The 26,914-nt window shown below is 37.4% G+C and overlaps 2 protein-coding genes across 7 annotated transcripts in view; both read right to left on the bottom strand.

The window, feature by feature from the left end:
- On the bottom strand, positions 1–22,655 carry LOC126826995 (leucine-rich repeat-containing protein 74B). Of its 4 annotated transcripts, XM_050556151.2 has the most exons (16): positions 22,551–22,655; positions 20,268–20,514; positions 19,502–19,657; positions 17,928–17,990; positions 17,070–17,179; positions 15,355–15,462; positions 14,050–14,143; positions 13,524–13,654; positions 12,249–12,335; positions 9,817–9,932; positions 8,654–8,732; positions 8,088–8,177; positions 4,841–4,945; positions 2,973–3,131; positions 1,299–1,360; positions 1–468 (listed from the first exon to the last, which is right to left on the bottom strand). In XM_050556151.2, the coding sequence occupies exons 2-16, from the start codon at positions 20,509–20,511 to the stop codon at positions 345–347; spliced, it is 1,728 nt and encodes a 575-aa protein (XP_050412108.2). In that variant the 5' UTR covers positions 20,512–20,514; positions 22,551–22,655; the 3' UTR covers positions 1–344. The 4 variants fall into 4 exon arrangements, 3 of the variants coding, with proteins under 3 accessions (XP_050412108.2, XP_055958566.1, XP_050412111.2); XR_008788914.1 differs by lacking the exons at positions 1–468; positions 1,299–1,360 and adding an exon at positions 7,227–7,248 and having other exon boundaries at positions 3,004–3,131; XM_056102591.1 differs by lacking the exons at positions 1–468; positions 1,299–1,360; positions 2,973–3,131; positions 4,841–4,945 and adding an exon at positions 4,959–7,248.
- Positions 22,656–24,033: 1,378 nt separating this feature from the next.
- The window catches only part of LOC126826991 (urease subunit alpha), a 37,314-nt gene continuing 34,433 nt past the window's right edge, over positions 24,034–26,914 (bottom strand). For all 3 annotated transcript variants that reach the window (XM_050556143.2, XM_056102156.1, XM_050556142.2), the window contains exons 23-24: positions 25,823–25,946; positions 24,034–25,014 (exon numbers count right to left, since the gene is read on the bottom strand). In XM_050556143.2, the coding sequence (XP_050412100.1) occupies positions 24,902–25,014; positions 25,823–25,946 (237 nt within the window). In that variant the 3' untranslated portion in view covers positions 24,034–24,901. The remainder of the gene's footprint in view (positions 25,015–25,822; positions 25,947–26,914) is intronic.

Raw genomic sequence — 26,914 nt, 5'->3', positions numbered from 1 at the left:
GTAATTTATTGAAATAAAATTGAACAATATGTTAGTCCCGAAATGACCTAGTTTGTATCGAGTGGATGTTAAACGGTAAACCCATTTCCCTCCCACTTTAATATAAAATAAATCACAGTAAATTATTTATAATTAGTTAAAAGAACGTATACAATAATGTTTTTAAAATCTAAACAACTGTGGCTTTGAATAATTATTGCGTAACTAAGGCGAGCACCGTTGATATATTCAGCAGTAACATTTAGGTAAACAGGACTTGTCTTCCCAAATGTTTTATCATCGAATTAACTGTTGCATTACTGCATAGCTAAGACGAGCACTGATGATATATTCAGCAGTAACATTTAGGTAAATGTGACTTGTCTTCCCATATGTTTCGTCATCGAATTAACTGTTGCATTATCGGATAAACACTGTGAATATTTACGTTTAAAATGTTCTGTAATAGTGTTGATACTCAAGAGGTCACTGGAATTAAAAACAATATATTAATTAAAGTGGAAAGTAAATAAAATGAAATGGAGTTTAATGTCCTAATGTTCTTCATTAACAGAGCTAAATTCTAACAAACATCCTACTGTTCTGCTCAGACTGGGCCACAGAACTAGTAAATGGTCCTTAAACAGAATTAGTATACAGTCTGTAAACAGAACTAGTATAGTGTCTGTAAACAGAACTAGTATACGGTCCTTAAACATAACTAGTAAACGATCCTTAAACATAACTAGTAAATGGTCCTTAAACATAACTAGTAAATGGTCCTTAAACATAACTAGTAAATGGCCCTTAAACATAACTAGTAAACGGTCCTTAAACATAACCAACGATTGGTGTTGTCCAGTTCCCACAGTTACCTACAGTCAAGTTCCAACCATTTCTTGCTTTTAACGAACAGATGAATGAAAATGGATATATGCAGTGTGCAAAGATGGGAATTTTATGCCTTGAACCAACTCTTTTTGCCCTGTAATTACTCTTCATCAAATTTGGATTTTAGAGATTCAACTTTCACAGTATCGTAGTTTGTCAGTGATTCAAAATCCCTCAAATGATCAATCTGAGATTAAAATCCCTGAAATGATCAAAATCCCTCAAATGATCAAAATCCCTGAAATGGTCAACCAGAGATGAAAATCCCTCAAATGATCAATCTGAGGTCAAAATCTCTCAAATGATCAAAATCTCTCAAATGATCAAAATCCCTCAAATAATCAATCTGAGATCAAATCCCTCAAATGATCAACCTGAGATGAGATTCAAAATCTCTCGAATGATAACCGAAACTTTAATTACTGTACCTGTATTTAAAGTTGCCTGTAGTACTAGCATCTATCTCTTCTATTAGCATATCTAATTGTCTCTGAAATTTAAAAAACAGTTAACATGTAAATAAAATACTTTATATCAATGAAATAAAATACTTTATGGAGCCACGTTGGCTCAGTGAGTAAGGCGATGGCTTGCTAACCTGGAGGTTCCAGGATCGGCTGCGGAGTTGGCTGTGAAAGTTCCTTGAGATTTTACGGTGTGATTTACCTTTGTCAGTGGTGCAGGTCTTAAGTCCTGGAACTGAACAGTGTCTAGTTGTCTGAATGGTATAAAAAAACAACGATGCCATGTGTACCTATTGCCGTTCACGTAAAAATGAAATGAAATGGAGTTTAACGTCCTACTTTTCTGCTCCTAACCTGGGCTAATGAAGACGAGCATACGCCATACAGTGTGCTATGAGGGAAATTTTGCCCGGACAGCGGCACTACGGCCTACTCTTATATCGAATTCCAACTGCCAAGGGATCTTTTACGTGCACGCCAATTTGTACACGGGGCCTCGGTTTTTTGTCCCATCCGAACGACTAGACAGCTTTCCTTGTCAGCCCCTCCGTCCTGCATCACTGACAAGGGAGAACCACGCCGGTAAATCTGGATGAACTTTCTCGGCCAATGCAGGGATCGAACATCCGACCTCCAGGCTAGCGAGCTAGCGTCTTACCCACTTAGCCACGTGATCCCCCCCGTTCACGTAAAAGAACCCTTGACAGTTAGTTAGAATTCGAAATAAGAGTAGACCATAATGGTGCTGTACGGACCTAAATTTCTATCATAGCACACTGCATTGTATATGCTTTTCTTCATCAGTCTGGATGGAGCAGAAAAGGTATAATTTCAACTGATAGGAAAAAACTCAAATAAGGAATTTTTTCTTAAAGGGACTATCCCGATTTGAACAGTCTCAAAAGTAAGGGTTTGTGTATGTTTGAAATTTAAGCGCCAAAATACAGAGGAATGGTGTATTTACCTTGTCTCAAAATTTCAGCTCCAAATATTGAGTCGTTTGGAGGTGAACATCAAAACCGCTTATCCAGACACTGAACCCTTTTAAGATTTCGAGTCAGTTTTTTTTCGTTGGGTGACCTGATAACTGATTGCTGCTCCTCTAGAGGTCTATACAATGCATGACCCACATGCTGTACTTGATAACGAAAGATAGAGGTCTATACGGTGCATGACCCAAGTGCTGTACTTAAACCTACACATTATTTTCATAAAATGAAAGTCTGGTTTTATCCAGACACCGTATAATACAGCTTGGGACACAGGTCTCCATTTTCAGATGAAAACTGACGGTTTTAATTTGTTTGATTGAGTTAGTTGCTCGGCCCTAATGTAGAGGATTTTAAGGGCCTTTAAAACAAAATTAAGCAGGTTTATACTCCAAAATATAATCGAGATTGGCCCTTTAATATCTAGAGCTTTGTCAATTTACGGCCATGAACTTCTTGATTCCGATGATAACCATGAGGAAGCTTGGGGCGACCAGACCCTGTAGGATGTTCGCATTATCAAGTCAAAATTGATTTATTATAATTATAAATAAAATGGCTAAATATTATATTTTTTAATTGGAACAAACTTGAAACGTTATTTTGAATTTACCAATTATTTATGCTCTTCGCAAAAAACTCAACTTACATTGGTCAGCCGCAGTCCGGTATCTTTTAAACAGTATTTCACTTCTTCGGAATATAAACCACCAACTTCCTCCTTGTCCTGTTGTTCCAAGGCACGTTTCAGATCAGATCCTTTTTCCTCCAAGAAAACCCGGAATATATTCAATGTACTTTTGATGGCCTATAAACGTAGAAATAAATCATCACGACATCGTATATTCAGTGCACTTGTGATTGACGATAGCAAAAATTAATGTGAATATTCGGTACACTTGTGATCGACGATAGCAAAAATTAATGTGTATATTGTCATCACCCCTGTCCGCGTGTCTGTCAGTTCACATTTGTTTGTGGATACTCTACAGGTTAAAGATACATTATGGGAGGTAAGATAAAGAGATGGGGGTTCTCGCTATAATAGTTAAAAACTAGATAGTGTAAAGGTAATTTGCTGAAAATTTCAGTCACATTGATCCACTATGAGCCGAGAAAGAAGCGTGTGAAATTTTTGCATAGTCTCGGTCATCATTACTAAAATCATTAATATAAACAGCATAGTCTCGATTATCTGCTTTTATTGATTTAATTATCAATAGCTGTTAGCAGCATATAGGAATCTAATCCAGCCAACATCGAAGGCTAGCCTTGATATCGAGAGTTTATTATGGTCTGGATAAGTTAATTAATGTCTAATTGATAATTTAGATAACATTTCAGGCCTAACGAAAGACTTGTAATAAGCAGATTTTGCGTGTTTAACTCTACAGGTTACAATTTTTATCTGGTTTTGACGAAACTTGAAATATAGGATTATGTCCCAAAGAGCTTGGTTCCTTTCAAGGACCGCAACTTCATGGATTATGGCCCCTGATTGTACGAAAAATCACATTTTTAGCTTGTGGATCCTCACAATTTTTATCTGATTTTAAAAACCGTTCAAATATATCGCTGTTACACCGTAATGAAGGTTGAGAATGAAATTCCTGTGAATCAAAACAAAAATGCACAACAAAATGGCCACTGCTTGTACGCAAATAGTGTAAAAGTAAGTAATACGAAGAGTGTCCGTTTTTGACAAAACTTCTCGGTTCCTTTCGATATTCGTGCATATTGGACCGTAACTTGCTGGATTATGGCTCCTGATTGTACCAATAAGTGCATTTTATTTTAGCTTGTTCTCTATCCATCTTACAGTAGGATTTCATTTCTCTATCCATGTCTTGCAAAATGTGAGGGTATCTTGCCTGGCAACTGCTGGTTTAAAATGTTTTATCCATTATTACTCCTTCATATGGAGAGAGAGAGAGAGAGAGAGAGAGCGAGCGAATAGGGGATTAATGTCCACTTGACACAAACTAGGTCATTTTGGGACTAACACAATATGGTTCAAATGTATTTCAATAATTTCTCTCTTTCTCTGTCTCTTTAGTAGTGGGCGAAAACCAGAAGATCCCAGAAAAACCCATAAGTTTAGGCTGCCGCTGATGCTACTCCTTGTCACATACAAGTATGGTACTGAAACCATGCCACTTGACTCAAAACCAGACCGTATGATCGATCACACGCCCCCCCCACCCACCCTATAGTAAAAGAATGAAGTCTTACAGTAGGTCGTTTATATCCGCCTGTTCCTCCATGTAATATTGTTAGACCACACGGCCACCCCCCCCCCACCCTATAGTAAAAGAATGAAGTCTTACAGTAGGTTGTTTATATCCGCCTGTTCCTCCATGTAATATTGTTAGACCACACGGCCACCCCCTCCACCCTATAGTAAAAGAATGAAGTCTTACAGTAGGTTGTTTATATCCGCCTGTTCCTCCATGTAATATTGTTAGACCACACAGCCACCCCCTCCACCCACCCTATAGTAAAAGAATGAAGTCTTACAGTAGGTCGTTTATATCCGCCTGTTCCTCCATGTAATATTGTTAGATCTCGATCTACACATAATTCTTGCATTAAATTATAATTACTGGCATTTAATCCAACTTCCTGTAATAAAAACATAAAAAAAATATAAACACAGGATTGTAAAAAAATATAATCACAAGATAACAAAAATTGGTTTTCTTATTTTGACATAAAAACATCACAAATAAACAATGATTTTTATAAAAAATTTTTTAATCTGTGTCATTTTATAACTCTATTTCCAAATGTGAAGAGTTCTTTTACGTGCATGCCAACTCATTCGAATGACAAGATGGTGTTCCTTGCCAGGCCCTTCGGCCTGCACTACTGCCAATGAAGGGGAGGTAACCATGCAGAAAAATCTTGAGGAACTATCTTGGCCAACACAGGGATCAAACCCAGAAGCTCTGAGTTATTGAGCCAAAAGCATAATCACAAACCCACCATGGCTCCCATTAAAATTGGAAAGCAATATTGAATCCAAACAAACGAAATGAAAGGAGTTATAAAAAGTTAAAATACAACACAACAAATTCTTCAAACCGAATTGTCAGAGCATGCGCTGTCATTGAGTCAACTGACATGGTTTTAATTGCCCGAATTATTGAAGTAAAATTGTACCATATGTCAGTCTCCAAATGACCTTGTTTGTGTGGAGTGGACTTAAAATTAAAATGAAACACAAGAAATTCTTCACTCACACAGTGTGTGTGTGTGCGTGTGGTGGGGGGGGGGAATGAAATGGGATTTAACATCCTACTGTTCTGCTCCTAACTGGGCTAATGAAGACGAGCATACGCCATACAGTGTGCCATGAGCGAAATTTTTCCCGAACAGCGGCACTACGGCCTACTCTTATATCGAATTCCAACTGTCAAGGGATCTTTTATCTGGGGCAGCTCCTTCAAAAATAAAATATGCCAAACTCAGTTGAACATAAAATTAGTAAATTGTTAATTAAAGATTAACATAACACATGCTTCAATTGACTACTTACACCACAGTTCTGAAAGGTTTTGTGAAATTATAATGTATGAGTTAAAGACAGTTATCTCCCTTGGCACATCAATAATATTATATTTTATACCACATGCACTGCATACAATTCACACATTTAAATAATAATATACTTCAAACATCTAAATAGCCTCTAGGCAGTCATCTATTGTAATCTTATACACAATTCAGTCAGATAAGTTTTCAATCATTAATATTTATGCGAAACAACCATTTGCAATCTGATTAAAACACAGATCCTATTTCGTTTCGTTTTTTAATAGTTCAAAATTTCGTTTTATTTGTATTGTGACATCTAGAGTGTCCACACGCTAAAACATGATTTTTCATACAATCAGAGGCCATAATCCATGAAGTTTCGATCCGATACATGCCAATATCGAAATGAACCAAGATCTTTTGGAGATAAACCTATATTTCAAGTTTCGTCAATATCATATAAGAATTAAGACTTGTAGAGTGTCCACAAACAAATGTGAACGGACACATGGACAGGGGCGACGATAATATACATCCACACAAAAATGTTGGTGTATAAAAACAGTGACAAGTAGATGTTACAAACCAATAGATTAAAGATAGGTTGCCCCACAACAAAACATTGTCACTCACAGCAGCTAATTTATTCTTATGAAGCTTACAAGGGCAACAACCCTGTAATTATTTCAAATCATTGAAAATCAAAACACAGTGCTGAAATTTCAAGTTTATCAAATGCTAACTCTAATGACATGAGCACCAACACGTAATTATGGACGATGAACGGACAGACATGTTCAACGACAATATACAACAACACTTCACCTGGGCCATAAAAACAAATGTTGCAAAATTGAAAGTATCTCAGACTATTGAAGCACAAACTCCTATTTTCATATTATAAATAGATGAAAACTTCCAGTTATTGGTATATATAATCACTACCTAATTAAAATACAGATCTATATTTCATTTTTTTTTTTTTTATACTTTTGATGGCCTACACTACATGAAGATCTGATTGGTTGTAGTGGAAGGTCGAGTCAGAGGTCATACGAGCGGCTTTTGACCCTTTCACGTCAGACATCCAATTAACCAATTGGCGTTGATGTTTTTTAGTGGGTTACCCACAGTTCCGTGCACCTCATGCCAAAAAATCGCCTCAACAGACCATTTTATTGGCTAACCTTCACATCATCCAGAACACAGGTTATATAACAACTCTTCCAGATCCTAGTGTAGTAAAGACAAGTAAAATGAAATTCTGAACTATAAAAAACGAAACGAAATAGGATCTGTGTTTTAATCAGATTGATATGACCATGCATTAGTGATTTAAAGTTACACGTTCAGGATGCCTACTTACTGATAACAAAACGCTGAATTCTCTGTAAAGTTGATAAAATGGAAATAGTACAGTTTTATATTCAAGGTAAAATATATTGTCATGTCATATTTCAGGGCGTTAACTTTAAATTTTGGCTAAAGAATAATGGCCAATTTTATTATAATTCCAATCATTAAATAAGGGATTTTATCTATAGAAACTCTAAGTTTAACTCTATGTATTGTGTTAAAGAGAGAGAGAGAGAGAGAGAGAGAGTGTGATTTAACATCCACTGGTAATATCTCTTTGTTTTAAAGCTGAATTCAGATTACAAAACTACAGAAATAATTAAATAAAAAAAAGTTAACGCCCTAAACAATTCCAATTTCATGGGATACAAATTGACTGACTGGTAATGTTTCCACTGCCAGTCAATCAAGACTGACATGCCATATAGTTAATGCTAAATGATAAGGCCAGCTCAATTTTTCGGCATAGGTCACGTGATTTAAACAGGGCTAGCACTAATCCCAACCCTAGCCCAAACCCTGGATCTAGCCGCAATGCCGACAATCATGTGCCCTAACATTATTTACATCTCAGTGACCTTGACAAAAATTGATTTGCCCTCAACAAATAGATTTAACCATGCATGGCTCAATGCTTGCACACCCCAAGGTCTGATGTCATTGGCAACAAACTAGCCCCAATGCTTACTCTGACCCTAACCTACAATCTGGCCAACAATCACATTTACATCTCAGCGACCTTGACAAAAATTTAGCTGGCCTTAACAAATAGATTTTACCATGCGATATAGTCCTGGGTGTATATTCAACACTTCAATTGCATGTTCTACTGATACTAAAATTATAAAACAATATAAACATGATTTATTACCTCTAAAGATATAAGTTTTAATACCAAATTAACTTGAGCGGCTTTCAAGATGGCTTCCACACCTTCATGTTTCATAGCATTCTGATTTAGCTTCAAAGTTAAACAAAAAGACAGATTATTTAAGATGAATAAATATGGTGCTTCTTTAAATGGCATTTAGTAATTGATAACGACTTGTGAAATCTTGTTGAAATGTCGCAGTGAAATAAACCATAGTAATTGTTATCCATAAATAGTGTGTTATTCAAATATGGTGCTTGCTTTATTCTTGGTAAACCCATTGTCTCCCACCAGGGTTGGGTAAATGGTAATGTTCATGTAAAGATTACATGTTTAGAAGTAATGAGTAATTTGAGATTTCAAATGAATAATGGAAACGCAATTAATGTTATAGTCAATTTCATTCCAATTACTTTTAATTGCTAGATTTTAAGCATTTATTCTTCCACACACCCATCATGAAGTTTGAAGTTATAAGGCACTTCACAAGTTGTAGGTTATTTGGCACACGGAACCACGAACCTAAAAGACTGACTACCCCTGCTGTAGTGTGATTGTAAACTTACAATAATAGTTTCCAACACTTGATTCTTCTTTAAGCCAATGGCTAGTTTTTTGGCTGCCTCCGCTGTTATTCGATTATTTCTGAAATAAATACACACATAGCCTTGGAAGGGTCTTCTGTCAAAAGAGATGGAGAGAAAGAGAGAGAGAGAGAGAGAGAGAGTGTAATGTCCACTCGACACAAACTAGGTCATTTAGGGACTAACATATGGCTCAAATTTATTTCAATAATTTGCTTGCAGAGAGGGGTCTTTAGCAGTGGGACGAAACCGAAGGACCCGGAGAAAACCCACAAGGTTGAACAGGCAACCCTACTCCTTGTCACGTACAAACGGGAAATCGAAAACACGTCAGCTAACTTGATGACAGACCTTATGATACAGTGTGCTAATCATTCGGCCACCCAACCTACCTGTTATTCCATAAAAGGTGTTTAGTGTGTAATTAGTAAGCATAAAAGCGATGGTCAAACCTGAATTTTGATAGGGTTCCTAAACAATCTCAAGACATTTTAAGAAAAAAAATCTCAAAATCTCAACAAAACTTATTATCTAACAGGCGTGGATCCAGGAATTTTTGCAGAAGGGGGTTTACCGGGTTCCTGTTAAGGAAATTTGCCAGTTGACAATGCATGATGCCATCATCATCTCTAAATTATGTAGGCATACATACACACTGAGCTTTCTAAAGAGAGAAATCCAACTCCCCGTTTGACATCAATTTTTATTATGAATTAAGAGGATCACATATCGTGCTTTGGAGGCCATCCCATCCCATCCCATCCCAACATCTGACGATAAAGGATAAAGTACACGAACGTTACCCATTTCTCATAATGTGTTGTTTTACAATTTTTTTATGTAGCCGAGCAGGGTTGGGTTTAGACCCCCAATCCCACACTTTGGATCCGCCCCTGTCTAAAGTGCACACACTATACAACTCAGCGACCCAGTCTGCTTCTTGATGACAGGGGAAATAACCCTGTAATTTCTGACCAGCTGAACAAATCTGGGAAAGCTCTTCAGCTGTTGGACACAGATGACAACAATATACTCCCACGTATGATTAGTTTGAATCATATCTAGACAACTAAAATTTGTCCATTATTTTTCGTAAAGAAATGAATGTGTATTTTTATTCAATTATCCATTTAAAAATCACGTACGTTAAATCTAATATGCGTAATTTCTTGTTGGCAGGTAAATATTTTTGCAGCGCTGCAGCTCCTTCGAGACCAATACCATTCCACGATATATCTAACACCTCTAGTACTTTATTACTCTATAACAGAAAACACAATAAAATGGAGTTTACAGGGAGAGAGAGAGAGAGAAATGGGATTTAAAGTCCACTCGAAACAAACTAGGTCATTTCGGGAGTAACACATGGTTCAAATTTCTTTCAATAATTCGCTTGCGACCCTACTCATTGTCACATACAACCGGGTATTCGAAACCATGCCAGTTGACTCAATGTCAGACATTATGATATAGCGTGCACATGCTAATCAGTTGGCCATCCAACCCCCCACCTAAAACAGAACACAAATGGGTCGTAATGCATATAATAATGTAATATGAATGTATATAAACTGATTTACATTCAATCGTTTCAGTTTTTTTGGTAATTTCTACTCTGTTATGTTTGGTGAAATACGCAAAGAGTCCGAATTGACTAGCATTCTTTGGTGTCTGGTTATTTCAGTCTACATCGGTAGTATTCTTCCCTGGAATATGCTTAGCCTCATTCATCAAGTCACGTCATTACAAATGGCACTGAAAAGCATTCTGCCAATTTCAAAATGTTCACTGTGTCTTTTCACAGTAAGGTAACAACATCAATGAGGATTTAAATTGGTACTACGGGGATAATTAATAGTACGGACACACGTCATGAGGGATAACATATCATGAAGGACAGTTGGTACTACGGTCACACATCATGAGGGATAGTCGGTACTACGGACACACGTCATGAAGGACAGTTGGTACTATGGTCACACGTCATGAGGGACAGTTGGTACTACGGTCACACATCATGAAGGACAGTTGGTACTACGGTCACACATCATGAAGGACAGTTGGTACTACGGACACACGTCATGAGGGACAGTTGGTACTATGGTCACACGTCATGAGGGACAGTTGGTACTATGGACACATGTCATGAGGGACAGTTGGTACTATGGACACACGTCATGAGGGACAGTTGGTACTACGGTCACACATCATGAGGGATAGTCGGTACTACGGACACACGTCATGAAGGACAGTTGGTACTATGGTCACACGTCATGAGGGACAGTTGGTACTACGGTCACACATCATGAGGGACAGTTGGTACTACGGTCACACATCATGAAGGACAGTTGGTACTATGGTCACACGTCATGAGGGACAGTTGGTACTATGGTCACACGTCATGAAGGACAGTTGGTACTATGGTCACACGTCATGAGGGACAGTTGGTACTATGGTCACACGTCATGAGGGACAGTTGGTACTACGGTCACACATCATGAGGGCTAGTTGATACTACGGTCACACATCATGAGGGATAGTTGGTACTACGGACACACGTCATGAGGGACAGTTGGTACTATGGTCACACGTCATGAGGGACAGTTGGTACTATGGACACATGTCATGAGGGACAGTTGGTACTATGGACACACATCATGAGGGACAGTTGGTACTATGGTCTTCTATAATTTCGATTTATAACTGTCCATGAATTTTATAACAGGCTACCAGTGGTATACAAAGGACCCTGGGATTTTTTGTAGCTTTCGAACGACTCTACACATTTTCTTGACCGACTGGAAACTTTATAAGCCAACCTGAACCTTCTAAAAGTTAGCGAGTACACTGCTGATCTATCCGTCTTGAACCCCACTCAATAACAGAATTAATATTATTTCATTTGTGTCTGATGCAATATCAAAAACAATTATTTCTACCAGAAATTAAACATATATTATCCCAGAACAAAATGTGCCTATTGCAGGTCTTTCTTTAGGCCTGTAGTTCAGAACGGAGGGCCTGACAAGGACAGCTGTCTAGTCCTTCGGATGACACGAAAAACCAAGGTCCTGTGTATACATTGGAATGCACGTAAAAGATCCCTTGGCAGTTGGAATTCGATATAAGAGTAGGCAAAAGTGCCGCTGCCCGACTAAATTTCCCTCATAGCACACTGTATGGCGTACGCCCGTCTTCATTAGCCCAGTTTAGGAGCAGAACAGTAGGACGTTAAACCCCATTTCATTTCATTTCATTTCTTTAGGCCTGGAATGTTATATAAACTATTAATTAGACATTTATTAACGGAAAAGACCTTAATCAACTCTCAATGCCATCTTATGTGTTGGATTTTCTCTGGATTTGAATCCGATTTGCTGCTCAACGCTCATTGATGATTTAATTCAAAAATGAATAATTGAGACTGTGTTTTTTTATCGTACCAATTATAAATGATGATTTAGTAATGACTGAAATTTTCAGCATATTCCCTTTACATTATCTAGTTTTTAACTATTTTTGTGAGATCTGCCAGCTCTTTATCTCATCTCCCATAATGTATCTTTGATCAATTTACCTTCAAGGCCTGTGCAACACCAACAGCACCTTTTCTTGTAATACAATTCCAGCTTAGATCTATGTCAACTAAACTTTCATTGATGGCCTGAAAATAAAAAGAACTACATGGAGATACATTTCATGTCATGAAGGATTGACAGACCGAGGGAAGGAAATGAAATGGGAGTTTGTGACACCAAAAGGGCCATTGAAGACGGCAATATTCCAAGGGACATATTGCCTGGACAGGAGGGGTCCCACCATCTTCAATAGAAGGCTTGATCTCGCCTTAACTACGTACATCTCACGGTCGTTGCTTCAGGAACATGGGATCCAACCTACTCTTTATGGAATTCCAACTGCCAACAACAAGACTTTGGTCTTTCGTCCCATTAGAAACCAGGCTGGAAAATACTGAACAACTGTGGCCCCCTGAGGGAAGGACAAATGTAACAGGCTTCACTTAAAATGAGGTACTGGAGCGTAGAACATGCCAACTGTGGGGCTGATGTTCCTGGTTGCCTGTCTCAGTCCCTATATAAAAAATAAACAGATGACCAAGATTGCACATAAGGCACCTGTCAGAGAGAGAGAGAGAGAGAGAGAGAGAGAGAGAGAGAGAGAGAGAGAGAGATGGGGTTTGCAGTCCTGTCGACACAAACTAGGTCATTTCGGGACTAGCATGTTTCAGTTTTATTTCAAAAATTCGCTTGTGTGTAGGGGTCTTTAGTAGTGGGAGGAAACTGGAGAACCCGGTGAAAAACCACAAGGGTGGACAGGTGACCCTACTCCTGGTCACGTACAACCGGGTAATTGAAACCACGCTAGTTGACTCAATGGCAGATCTTATGATACAACGAGCACACGCTAACCATTTGGCCATCCAAGCCCACGATATATTATAATGTTGAGTAATAATTTTTGTCTGTGACAGATGCCTTATGTCCAGGCCAGTAGACGACACTCATCAATTGCATTTACATTTATCTTTTTATAAAGTATCTAGCAATCAAATTTTTTATTACACTGCTCAGCCGAAAGGCTCACGATTAAAATGAATCAAGGTATCGATACAAAGAATCTATACACCAATTAGAATCTGATTGTTTATCTCTGCTTAGTCTATCAATGATTGAACATTTAATCACAGTAAGCAAGATAACAGAAACCAACTTACCGAAACATTTCAGAGATAAGAATCTGAATCATCGTGTTCCTAAGCATCAACAAATCAAATTGTTTATCTCTGCTTGATATTTAATCACAGTAAGATAGATAACTGAAACCAACTTACCAAACCATTTCCGAGATAAATTCCACCTAATTCACCAATATTATTATTACTTAGATCTAGGGATTGCAGTGTATCGTTGTTCTTTATACCTTCGACTAATAGACCAGCATCTCTATCACATAACTGATTACCTACAAAACATACAACAACTGGTTGTCATGCAAGATACGTCCACATTTTTCAAGAGAAGGATTTCGGAATTTTGCGACTCAATAGGGCTAACATTAGACACCTCGACCAACCAACTGCCTCTCCAAACACATGGGAAGTGGTAGATGTCAGCATATCTTGCTGTTCCATGACCCTTGGCTCTACTGACCGTTAATAATGGGTGAGTCACAGAGGCTCAGTAAGACGACTGGGCAACCCCCATCAAATTATAAGAATAATGTCCACGATGAGTAATGTAATATTAAGGGCCATTTATACTGAGACCACTGACAAAGGCGACTTTCAGTGCGAATCTTCGTTTGAATTAGATTGGTATATAAATAGCCGTGTGTAATATTAAAGCTGTATTCAATACCTGATAAAGACAATGTTTTTAACGTTGTGTTATTCTGTAACATAACAGATAAAGCTTCAACACCTCGTGTTCTTATAAAATTATTTGATAAATTCTGAAAAATACAAGATTAAACACAAGACTTAACAGTAGGCCACTTCCGTACATGGAGTACAAAATCTTCATTAAGATTACTTTGTCCAGAATATGAATATGAATCAGGCCCAGCGGAGTGGGGAGGCTAGGGAGGGCTTATTGCGGCCCCTGGACCCACGCTTATAAGGACCTAGGACGGAAGCCCCACCCTCAATCAAGAATTGCTTCCGCCGGCCCTGTGAATTGAGCTGTCAAACATCAGTTTATTTATAACATGCGGCATCTACCGCCGAATACTGAGTTTTGCGAGGGATTGGAAGCAACTTTTTGATAATTGATTAGTTAGAATATGTTTTTAGAAAAAATATATCATCAAATCACCCAGTGTATACGCAGGAAAGTATCTTTAACTCAGAAATGTCATGACGTAGAGAGAGAGAGTAATGGGGTTTAACATCCACTCTACACAAACTAGGTCATTTCAGGACTAACATATGGTTCAATTTTATTTTAATTAATTTGCTTGCACGTAGGGGTCTTTAGCAGTGGGAGAAAACCGGAGGACCCGAAGAAAATTCACAATGTTGGTCAGGCGACCCTACTCCTTCCTGCGTACAACCGGTAAATCAAAACCATGTCAGTTGACTCAATCACAGACCTTATGATACTGCATGCACATGTTACCCATTCGGCCATCCAGCCCCCATATGTATAATAAATATATTATCTAATATCTGCTATAACAAATACAACCTACCATATGTAGGATAAACACTATCTAATATCTGCTATAACTAATAGCACCTACCATATGTATAATAAATATATTATCTAATATCTGCTATAACTAATAGCACCTACCATATGTATAATAAACATATTATCTAATATCTGCTATAACTAATATAACCTACCATATGTATAATAAGCATATTATCTAATATCTGCTATAACTAATAGTACCTACCATATGTAGAATAAGCATATTATCTAATATCTGCTATAACTAATACAACCTACCATATGTAGGATAAACACTATCTAATATCTGCTATAACTAATAGCACCTACTATATGTATAATAAATATATTATCTAATATCTGCTATAACTAATATAACCTACCATATGTATAATAAATATATTATCTAATATCTGCTATAACTAATAGTACCTACCATATGTATAATAAGCATATTATCTAATATCTGCTATAACTAATACAACCTACCATATGTAGAATAAACATATTATCTAACATCATATCTGCTATAAACCTGGCACCACAACATTTTAAATAATTATCGCTTAAATCCAAGCTCTCCGTGACTGTGTTAACCTTAAAATAAACATCATCAAACAATATAGTATAATAATATTTCCTATCAACAACTAAACACAGCCAGCATTAAACATACATTATACCAGAGCTAAATCTGCGTATTGCAGGTCTTACTTTAGGCCTGAAATGTTATCTAAATTATTAATTGGACATTAATTAACTTATTCAGACCATAATCAACTCTCGATGTCATCACTAGCCTGCGATATTTACTGCATTAAGATCTGATATGCTGCTCAACTTTCATTCATGATAAAAAATCATGAAATGGATAATTGAGACTATGTTTTTTATCGTACGGACTTTAGTAATGATGATCGAGGCTAGGCCGAAAATTCTATCGCTAAATTCTTGGTTCAGAGTGGAACAATTTGACTGAAATTTTCATCAAATACCCTTTACATTATAGTGAGAATTACCAGCTCTTTATCTAATCTCCCATATTGTATCTTTAACAAATTTCATGATTCTTGCACTCCATGGAGTAATTCTCAAATATTATTTCTTATGATAAAGTGAAATGAAATGGGGTTTAACCTCCTACTGTTCTGCTCCAACTGGGCTAATGAAGACGGTACTTCTTATGAAATGAAATGAAATGGGGTTTAACGTCCTACTGTTCTGCTTCGACTGGGCTAATGAAAACAGGCATGCACTATACAGTGTGCTATGACGGAAATTTTGCCCGGATATCAGCACTATGGCTTACTCTTATATCGATTTCCAACTATCAAGGTATCTTTTGCTTGCACGCCAATGTGTACATAGGACCGTGGGTTTTCATCCCATCAGAATGACTAGACAGTTTTCCTTGTCAGATCCTCTGTCCTGCATCACTGACAAGGGGGAACCACGCTAGAAAATCTGGATGAACTTTCTCTGCCAATGCAGGGATCGAACACCCGAACTCCAGGCTAGCAAGCCAGCGTCTTACCCACTGTGACCCCCGTACTTCTTATGATGATTTTGATCAATCTTGAGATTTATTCCTCAGCATCAGTCTTTATTTTGCACCTTTTGTTATCTTGAAATAATTTCATATAAAGGAAAGGATGTTTTTGTTAGTTTATGTAACTTTTGTCCAATCCTTTTACTTTATGGTAATAAAATATGTTTAAACCAGAGAGAGAGAGACAGAGAAATGGGGTTTAACGTCCACTCGACACAAACTCGGTCATCTCGGGACTAACATATGGTTTAATTTTATTCCAATAATTTGCTTGCGCGTAGAAATCTTTAGCAGTGGGAGGAAATTGGAGGACCCGGAGAAAACCCACAAGGTTGGACAGACGACCCTACTCCTTGTCACGTACAACCGAGGATTCGAAACCACGCCAGTTGACTCAAATGTTTAAACCAATGAACAAATGAATACTGTTAACACATCTCTAATTAAACATGCATTATGTAAGATTTAGATAAAGAGTTGTTCGTTTTTGCTATAATAGTTCAAAAATAGATAATGTAAAATGAATATATTGAAAATTTCAGTCAAATTACTTTAATCTTAAAGTTATGAGTGTATGAAGTTTTGACAAGAGGTTTTCTGGACCATTTTCTACATGGACAGATTACTGAGGGGTTATATTAAAACTAATCCTGACCCTTAAAGCTTCTGCTATTGCTTTACTTGCTTCACCTCCTAGATAATGATGACGCATTCTAACATTCCTTCTACCTATATGTCTTCTTAAATACGATATCGGTAAAATACCTGAAGTATTAAATATGATAAAGGTATAATATCGGTAGGATACCTGAAGTATTAAATATGATATCAGTAGGATACCTGAAGTATTAAATATGATATTGATAGGATACATGAAGTATTAAATACGATATCGGTAGGATACATGAAGTATTAAATATGATACAGGTATAATAACGGTAGGATACCTGAAGTATTAAATATGATATCTGTAGGATAACTGAAGTATTAAAAATGATACAGGTAAAATATTTTAAGTGGAGTATCAAATATGGTGCAGAAATCACCTACAAAACCAACATGGTCATGCTGTAGAGTTAATTTTTAAAAAAGAATACTCTTAAATTTTCCTAAGGATATTGATATCAGATGTAAAGATTATTTTGTTCCTGACATCACAATATAGAGAGAGAGAGAAATGGGGTTTAACATCCTTCCGACACAAACTAAGTCATTTCAGGGCTAACATGCGGTTCAATCTTATTTCAGTAATTCAATGCGCGTAGGGGGCTTTAGTAGTGGGAGGAAACCGGCGGACCCAGAGAAATCCCACGATGGTGGGCAGGCAACTCTACTTCTTATCACGTACAACCGGGCAGGCAACCCTACTCCTTGTCATGTACAAACGGGGAATTGAACCACGCCAGTTGACTCAATGACATACCTTCTAATGCAGCGCGCAAACGCTAACCATATCACAATATAGCAATGATACAATACTCAGACCAATGGATAAAAATGGAAAGAAACAAACCTGATTTTATACACTTTTCCTGATACCGATATATTCCAGTCGGATCTGCACGATATTTATTTTCTGCAATTAAAAAATGAACCGCATTTTTCAACACCACGGTTTTGAGCCTGTGAAAGAACAGCTACGTATAATATTTAAAGTCCCTGACCGTTATTTGAAAGATTTTTAATCTGTTAAAAAATTGAGAGAGAGAAAAATGGGGTTTAACGTCCACTCGACACACACAAGGTCATTTCGGGACTAACATATGGTTTAATTTTATTTCAATAATTCTCTTGTGCGTAGGGGTCTTTAGCAGTGGGAGGAAACCGGAGAACCCAGAGAAAACACACGAGGTTGGACAATAATACAATACTCTTAAAGTTGAATCTTTACAAGGAATATCAGTCATAAAGGGGAAGCTCGATAGTCAGCCCGGAACGTTCCGAATTAACAGATTATAATTGAGTGGGTTGGAATTCAATCCTGTCAACGGCAGTGGTTTGAGTAGAATCGTGACATAATTAAATAAATATGTTTCAGTTGTCAAGGATGGGTTCAGATATTATCTTATGCATTCCACGCATGCATTGTTGCGCGAAATCCCTCTTGTCACTTGAATGTTACTATTTTGGGAATTGAAAGAATTCAATTCAATTCAATTCAAGAGAGGGAGAGAGAGAGAGAGAAATGGGGTTTAACATCCACTCAACACAAACTAGGTCATTTCAGGACTAACATATGGTTCAAGTTTATTTCAATAATTCGCTTGCGCATAGGAGTCTTTAGCAGTTGGAGAAAACCCACGAGGTTGGTCACACGACCCTACTACTTGTCACGTACAACTGGGGAATCGAAACCATGCCAGCTGACTCAATGACAGACCTTATTAAGCAACGCGCACACGCTAACCATTCGCCATCCACCCCCCTATCTGTGTATTGAAGGCCCGTATTTTGACTTCAAATGTTATATAAACGATTAATTAGACATTTATTCACATTTATAATCAAGTGTCTAGCCCATCGGATGGACACCATTTAAATGGATTGAAACGTGATCGCCATTTAATAATTTAATTTAAAAATGGATAATGGAGACTTAGTCTTGGTTTTCAAGTGTCATTGCTACAATAATAAACAATCTATGCTACACCTTCATACACTGATAAATTTGCTCAGAATCATATAAAGTAATTTGAATGAAATTTTCAATATTTTGCATTATCTTTTTTTGAACTATTATAGCCAGAACGCCCAGCTCTTTTTCTGAATTCTGAATTGAAATGAAATGGGGTTTAACGTCGTACTGTTCTGCTCCTGTACTGGGCTAATGAAGACGGGCATACGCAATACAGTGGGCTATGAGGGAAATTTTGCCCGGGCAGCAGCACTATAGCCTACTCTTACATCGAATTCCAACTGCCAAGGGATCTTTTATGTGCACGCCAATGTATACACAAGACCTTTTTTTGTCCCATCCGAATAACTAGACAGCTGTCCTTGTCAGGCCCTCCGTCCTGCACCACTGACAATGGGAAACCATGTCGGAAAATCTTAATCTTACACTAAAACCAAAGATTATATACCGACCAGGCTTAGGGAAATCTTCCTCAATATCTGTATCATATTCGTCCGAGTTGTCCAGTCCATTTAAACTTTGATCTACAAATGGATGAATCTTTTCATCTTCTGGCTTAGTCTTTTTCAACCAGGCTTCTTTGGTTGTCTTGATATTTAATTTCTTTTCTGGAGAAACAATGTTAACGAATAAGGACGACTATTTTTAATTTAAAAATGCGAAGTTTGTTGTGACTATTGTTTAACCCTTCATTATGCAAGAGCATAACATTAGGCCTGAAATGTTATTTAAATTTTTAATTAGACATTAATTAAAGTATTCAGACTATAATCAACTCTCGATGTCATCGCTAGCCTGCAATATTTACTGGATTTGAATACATTTTGTGATGGATGATTTAATGTCAAAACGGATAATTGAGATTTTGTTTTTTATGGTAACGACATCAGTAGTCTAGGCCTAAAATTCAATCGATAATATCTTGGTACAGAGTGGAGCAATTTGACTAAAATGTTCAGCATATTCTCTTTACATTATCTATTTTTTAATTATTAAAGCGTGAACTGTCAGGTTGTTATCTAATCTCCCATAATGCCCCTTTACAATACTACTATGGACCGGGAACTGAGCAGAATGCCACGCCGCCATCTTGAAATCAGGATGTCATATCTAAAATCAAAATCTGTCAATCTTGTTATTGAAATACTAACGGTACTATAAACAGAAGGCCTACTTACTTTTAGCTGATCTAGAAATAAAAACGGAAGGCCTACTTACTTTTAGCTGATCTAACACTAAATGAAAACTGATCTAGAACAGGATCAATTCGAAGTCTTTCTATGACAGAATAATTATTACCACCCTCCTCCGTGAGAAAGGTGCCATTTTGACCTGCTGAAATAGGATTAGCTGACAATGGCCGGATCATCAAAGTATCCAATTGAAGAGAAATGTCATCATTTTTAAGTTGTGAGGCCGTCTGTGGTCGTAAAGAGCTTTGCTTTGTACAAAGTTGAGTCATTTTCTGAAATAAACAATCATTACCGGTATTCAGTCAGGGCAAATATTTTTTATAGTTTGCCCTTATCTAACCCGATCAATCATTTTTGAAGATGTCATAGCAATCTGATTAAAACACAGATCCTATTTCGTTTTCGTTTTTTTATAGTTCAAAAATTTGTTTTACTTGTCTTTACTACACTAGGATCTGGAAGAGTTGTTATATTACCGGTGTTCTGGTTGAAGTGAGAGATTAGCCAATGAAAAGGGTTTGTTACGGCGAGTTTTTGGCGTCCGATACACGGAACTGTGGGTAAACCACTAGAAACATCAACGCTGATTGAGTAATCAATGTCTGATGTCATAGGGTCAAAAGCCACTTGTGTGACCTCTGACATGACCTTTTACTACAACCGGTTAGATCTTCATGTAGTGTAGGCCATCAAAGGATAAAAAAACGAAACCAAATATAGATTTTTATTTCAATCAGATTGTTATCTAATGTAGAATATTTTAAAAACTTATCGTCATCTGAAATTTCACCATCTACATGTATTTGATCTACCCCAAGATTTGTCCAAAGGTGTTGCTATGTATTAAACTACATGTAGGGCCTAGTTTTATAATGTAATTACACATTTTAATAAATTGTAGGGCCTAGTTTTATAATGTAATTACACATTTTAATAAATTGTAGGGCCTAGTTTTATAATGTAATTACACATTTTAATAAATTGTAGGGCCTAGTTTTATAATGTAATTACACATTTTATTAAGTTGTATGCCTTTAAAAGCATGAGAGATGAGAGAGAGAGAGACAGAGAGAGAGAGAGAGAGAGAGTCTAACTCCAATGGACACAAACTAGGTCATTTCGGGACTACCACATGGTTCAATTTTATTTCAATAATTTGCTTGCGTGTAGGGGTTGGACAGGTAACCCAACTCCTTGTCAAACCTTATGATATAATGCGCACACACACTAATCATTCGGCTATCCACCCCCCTTCCCCCGGTTAAAAACATAGAAATGTAAACTTTTTGTTAAAATTATCCTTTCAATAATCTGTCCAACCTCGTGGGTTTTCTCCAGGTCCTCTGGTTTCCTCCCACAGCTAAAGACCCCTACGCGCAAGCGAATTATTGAAATAAAATTGAACCATGTGTTAGTCCCGAAAAAGACCTAGTTTGTGTCGAGTGGACGTTAAACCCCATTTCTCTCTCTCTCTCTCTCCTTTCAATAATAATTGTATTATGTATTTGGTATTGCTATTTACGAATCCTATTGAAATTACACATCATTAGACAAATGATTTTTATGCTGCACTATAGCCTATAATAAAATGTTTCTTTAGTTTTATCATAGAAACTAGCAGGATACCCGGCTTCGCTCGGGGGTCATAACTCCGAAACCGGAAGTGGTAGACTAACGCCACCTGGTTATGTTACTCCCCGGTCGGAGCTACCCCTATACCCCAAATTTCAGACTCGGGGCAGACCTAGTGTAGCCGCCAACCCCGAACAGACCGACTTTGCTCGGGGGTCATAACTCCGAAACCGGAAGTGGTAGACTAACGCCACCTGGCCTATGTTACACCCTGGTCCGAGCTACCCCTATACCTCAAATTTCAGACTCGGGGCAGACCTAGTGTAGCCGCCAACCCCGAACAGACAGACAGACAGAAAGACAGACAGACAAACGACAGTCACAAATATATATATAGATAATTACTCATCCCAAGTAGGGCCTATACTATTATAACTTTATAAGCCCTACACTAGAGATTGTTTAATTTTAATACATATTTTAGATGGTGGAATACGGAAAAAAGCATGCAAATTTGTGGACATTAGGAAAATGTGGCAAGAATTTTTCCAAAGGCACGGGAGGGGGCTTGTAGGAGAAGAAATGCTTTAGGCCTATAGTTTATGATAGTTTAACGAAAAACTGTCATTAGGCCTAGCCTAGTCTCGAGTAATTTTAATACGGGTGGCTTTTATGTATTTCGGTCATTCAGGGTCGAAACACAAATAAAGATATAATTATATGAAGTATTCCTCACTATTCTATCAGACCTACGCTGTACAATATAATCTAATTATGTAGGCTTAGTTTCCATGATTTATTTTTCTTCGATTTGATTGAACTTGTTTGTTGACAGCCATCGATAACGTGTGCTCTACGTCATCGATAGTCGCGTTTCTCCACGCCTAAGTTGAGACTGGATAATTTCACAATTCCCGCCACTTTTTACACGAGTTTGTTGCATTGTGAATATTCGCCATGGCAGCGATAGCCGCTGGTCCTTAAACAGTTTATTTTGAAATGTCTCCACTGGATTGCATTAAAGATAACTGAATATTTACTAATTATTAATTTACTCCTCGAGCGAAAATTTTATGAATACAGCTTTATAGCAGGGGCGTCAAAATTCTATTTTCAGTTTCGCGCGCATTAAGCGCATTATATTTATCTTTGACGACTTGGAGCCCCTTGAAAAATTTCCTAAATGAACAAAATGTTTATTATTCTGTTATAGTATCTTTGTATATATTTTAGTACTATTTGATTTTAGTCAAAATAGCAATTGATCAATGTCGAAATTGATATCCCACTAATATCTTTTCAAGTCTTTTAGATGTTTGAGTTTATATGGTGGTCACGGTGGCTAAGCGTGTAAGACGCTGGCTCGCTATCCTGGAGGTCGGGTGTTCGATCCCTGCATTGGCCGAGAAAGTTCATCCAGATATTCCGGCGTGGTGCCCTCTCCCCTTGTCAGTGATGCAGGGCAGAGGGCCTGACAAGGACTGCTGTATAGTCGTTCGGATGGGACGAAAAATCGAGGTCCCGTGTACACATTGGCGTGATCGTAAAAGATCAATTGACAGTTGGAAGTCGATAGACACCGCTTTCCGGGCAAAATTTCCCGCATAATACACTTTATGGCGCAAGTCCGTCTTCATTATCCCAGTCGGTACAGAAATGTAGGACGCGAAACCCCTTTTCATTTCTCCCCTAAACCCCGATGGTATGCTTCTCTACTAATAGTATAAATGACGTCATGCATGATGGAGGGCCTGACAATGACAGCTGTCTAGTTGTTCGGATGGGACGTTCACATTAGCGTGCACGTCGAAGATCCCTTGACAGTTGGAATTCGATATAAGAATAGGCCGTAGTCCGAGTAAAATTTCCCTCATAGCACACTGTATGGCGTATGCCCGTATTCATTAGACAAGTTCGGAATAGAACAGTAGGACGTTAACCCCTATTTTATTTCATTTCATTTTGACTCATGGGTGTTTTCAGGGAATCCAGTATTTTTCTAGTACGATTGGAAGTTTCTACTTTCCCTTTATACCAAATTTGCCATACTTTCGTGAGAATGTATCTTTAAAAATTAGGAATGACAGCAATATAGGGACCAGTAACCGAGCATGACGTGATCGAGACCATCTTGAAATTGTGCCGTCATATCAAAAAACGATGATCAATTGTCCATGGAAATTCGAAGTTCTTCGCCTCTGGGAAGAATTACAACAAGATGAGTATTGGGAACCAGTTGCTGGTTCAAATATATTTCAACAAAACAAAAATGTAAATATTACTTTTAACCGATCATGTTAAATATTAAATAATCATATCGTGCCGGTGAAGTCATTTTCATGTAAATCCGGCACTGCGGACGTTAAACCCCATTTCATGTTATTTCCCCATTGAAGACAAGCACTTGGGAAAAACGGATTTGACAAACTGAATCTGTTTTAGTTCAATGGTAGAGGCAAATATTAAGCGTCGCTTTCACTTGGCATGTCGACTGTCCCATGAACTGTTTTGAAATAATGATCATACATATTATTAGTCTCCACCAATAAATAGGTGGGTTTTTGTTTTGCAACTTTGTCAAACTGTAGACATCAATGTTAAAGGAGCTAATTCTCTATTGCTTTGCACCTAGAAATGGACACAAATGGGTCGCAACGCATATAATAATGTAATAATATGTATAAACTGTAATTTCTAATCGGTTATTTCCGGCGAAAATATGCGAAGAGTCCGAATTGAATGGCAGTCTTTGGCGTTGGTTATTCCAGTCTACACCGGTAGTATTCCCCTATATACAAGGGATATGTCTAGCCTCATTCATCGAGTCGCTTCATACAAATGGCACTCAAAGGCATTCTGGCACGTGATTCGTGTGCCAATTTTAAAATGTTCTATGTCTTAAATATTGAATATCAGAAACCCAACTTTTCAGGGTAAGATAACACATGAATGTTGATTTAAATTGACCAATAAGTCGTGTTTACAATAATGTCGAAGACTGTGGATGATATTGAGTTAAAGCCTTGGCCCCTTTAAATAGTTGATTATAACGTTTCTAATACTGTGTATTCATTTATCTACACATATCTAATAAAGAAAGTATCTTTGAGCAAGCGACAATCTGCTAGAAGGTGGACATGTTAGCACTTCCGGTTCTTTTCCTTCTTCCAATATGCGAACTTTGTATGTTTGTGGGTTAACTGCAACAAGAAATAATAATGTAAAATTAGAACTATATATAAAGTAAAAGTAGTATTATATATAAAGTAAAATCAGTACCATTAATAAAGTAAAAGTAGTACCATTGATAAAGTAAAAGTAGTGATATTGATAAAGTAAAATAGTTCCATTCATAAAGTAAAAGTAGTGCTATTGGCAAAGTAAATGTATATCCATTGATGAAGTAAAAGTAGCACTGTAAACAAATTACTATAGATACAGTACAAGTAGTACCGTAGATAAAGTAAAAGGAGTACTGAAGACGAAGTAAAAGTTGTACTATAGATAAAGTAAAAGTAGAATTATAGATAAATAAAAGTAGGACTATGTAAATAAAGTAAGAGTACTACTATATAGATAAAGTAAAAGTAGAATTATAGATACAGGTTAAGGAACGGCGTTTAACGTCTCGTCAACACAATACTACGGTTATTTTGAGACTAACATGCTGTTATGTTTGTCTACATCTTCAATAGAAGGCTTGATCTCCCTTTAACTACGTCCATGTTGTAAAACTCGTAGTCGTTGCTTTAGGAACATGGTTTGTCTATGGCCCTAGTATGTGCAATGCTAGGGCGTTTAATTTGGCCCGGACAATGAATTTTCCGCCTACTCGGCATCGAATTCCGAAAATCCAGGGCTCTTTTACGTGCATGCCAACGAGTACACGAACTTCTCGTCCCATTCGAACGAACAGACACTGTTCCTTGTCACTGCTCCACTGATGTGGGGAAACCACGTGACTCCGCATGCGTTATATGACTCGGCCCATCTGTACCATGTACCTACCGTCAATGTGAGGGCAGTAGTCATTTCTGATCATACTACTTTTATTTAGAGATCTCGTTCCTTTCACAGCAACGGCTGATTTATCTAATCCATATCCAGCTACTAATCCTTCGTCTAACGCTGCCTGAAAATAAATAATCACCGTCATACATGCAAATGTTTGTTTATTTTCCAGTATCCTTGAGCTGGGGGCCAAGCAAAGTAAGCACGTGCTTAGAGCAACATGGTAATAGGGGCACCACAGAATGTCTGCTTTGTTAAATACCAAATTCAAAATATTTAATATAAAAATTAATTAAGAACTTGCAATTAGCTTTCCATTGTTTTTACAGGGGCGGATCCAGGAATTTTTGCAGGAGGGGGTTTGCCAGGTTCCTGAGAAACTGTATCCCCCCCGCCCCCGCCTCCCCCCCCCCGTCGGTTTGAAATTTTTTGAGAAATACATGGTCTCTATCGTCATTTTGGCGTATATACATACACATTGATCTTTTGAAACAGAGAAATCTAACATCCTGTTTGACGTCAATTTTTATTATGAATTAATACGATGACATTGTGATTCAATTTTATTGATGCAAAGCATTAATTGTGATGTCACATATCTCTATATCATTATCTCGCGCTTTGAGTGCCCATCCTGTCGCACCATCTGACGATAAAGGATAAAGCAGGGGGGGGGGGACCCCCCAAACCCCCCCTCTGGATCCGCTCCTGTTTTACCACCTGTTTTGTCGCAATTAATAATGACGTTTATAAAATCCCAGAAAAACTCTAATCACGTGCATGGCGATTGTTTCTGGTTTATTATCGTCTATATTTTGAATTAGATATATATTGGGTCACCAAAATCATTTAAATGCTTAGGGCCTCGGTGAGTTTTAATCCGGCCCAGACAGGGGCTATACTAATTTTCTCTGTATCGTTCCAATTTTAGTATAATATTAAGTACTATGACAGGCAAGCGTTCCATATTTTTTTTTTATTTGGTCAATCAGGTCTTAGGTCTATATTGATAAATCTTAGAAAATTTAAAAGAGACATATTTTTATTATATATGTATTCTTTTCAGATTTATTTTTTAAATATTTATAT

This window comes from Patella vulgata, chromosome 7 (genome assembly GCF_932274485.2).
Source record: "Patella vulgata chromosome 7, xgPatVulg1.2, whole genome shotgun sequence".
Classification (NCBI taxonomy): domain Eukaryota; kingdom Metazoa; phylum Mollusca; class Gastropoda; family Patellidae; genus Patella; species Patella vulgata.
Note: the sequence above shows the minus strand (reverse complement) of the source record. Positions and strands in the feature narration are given on the sequence as shown.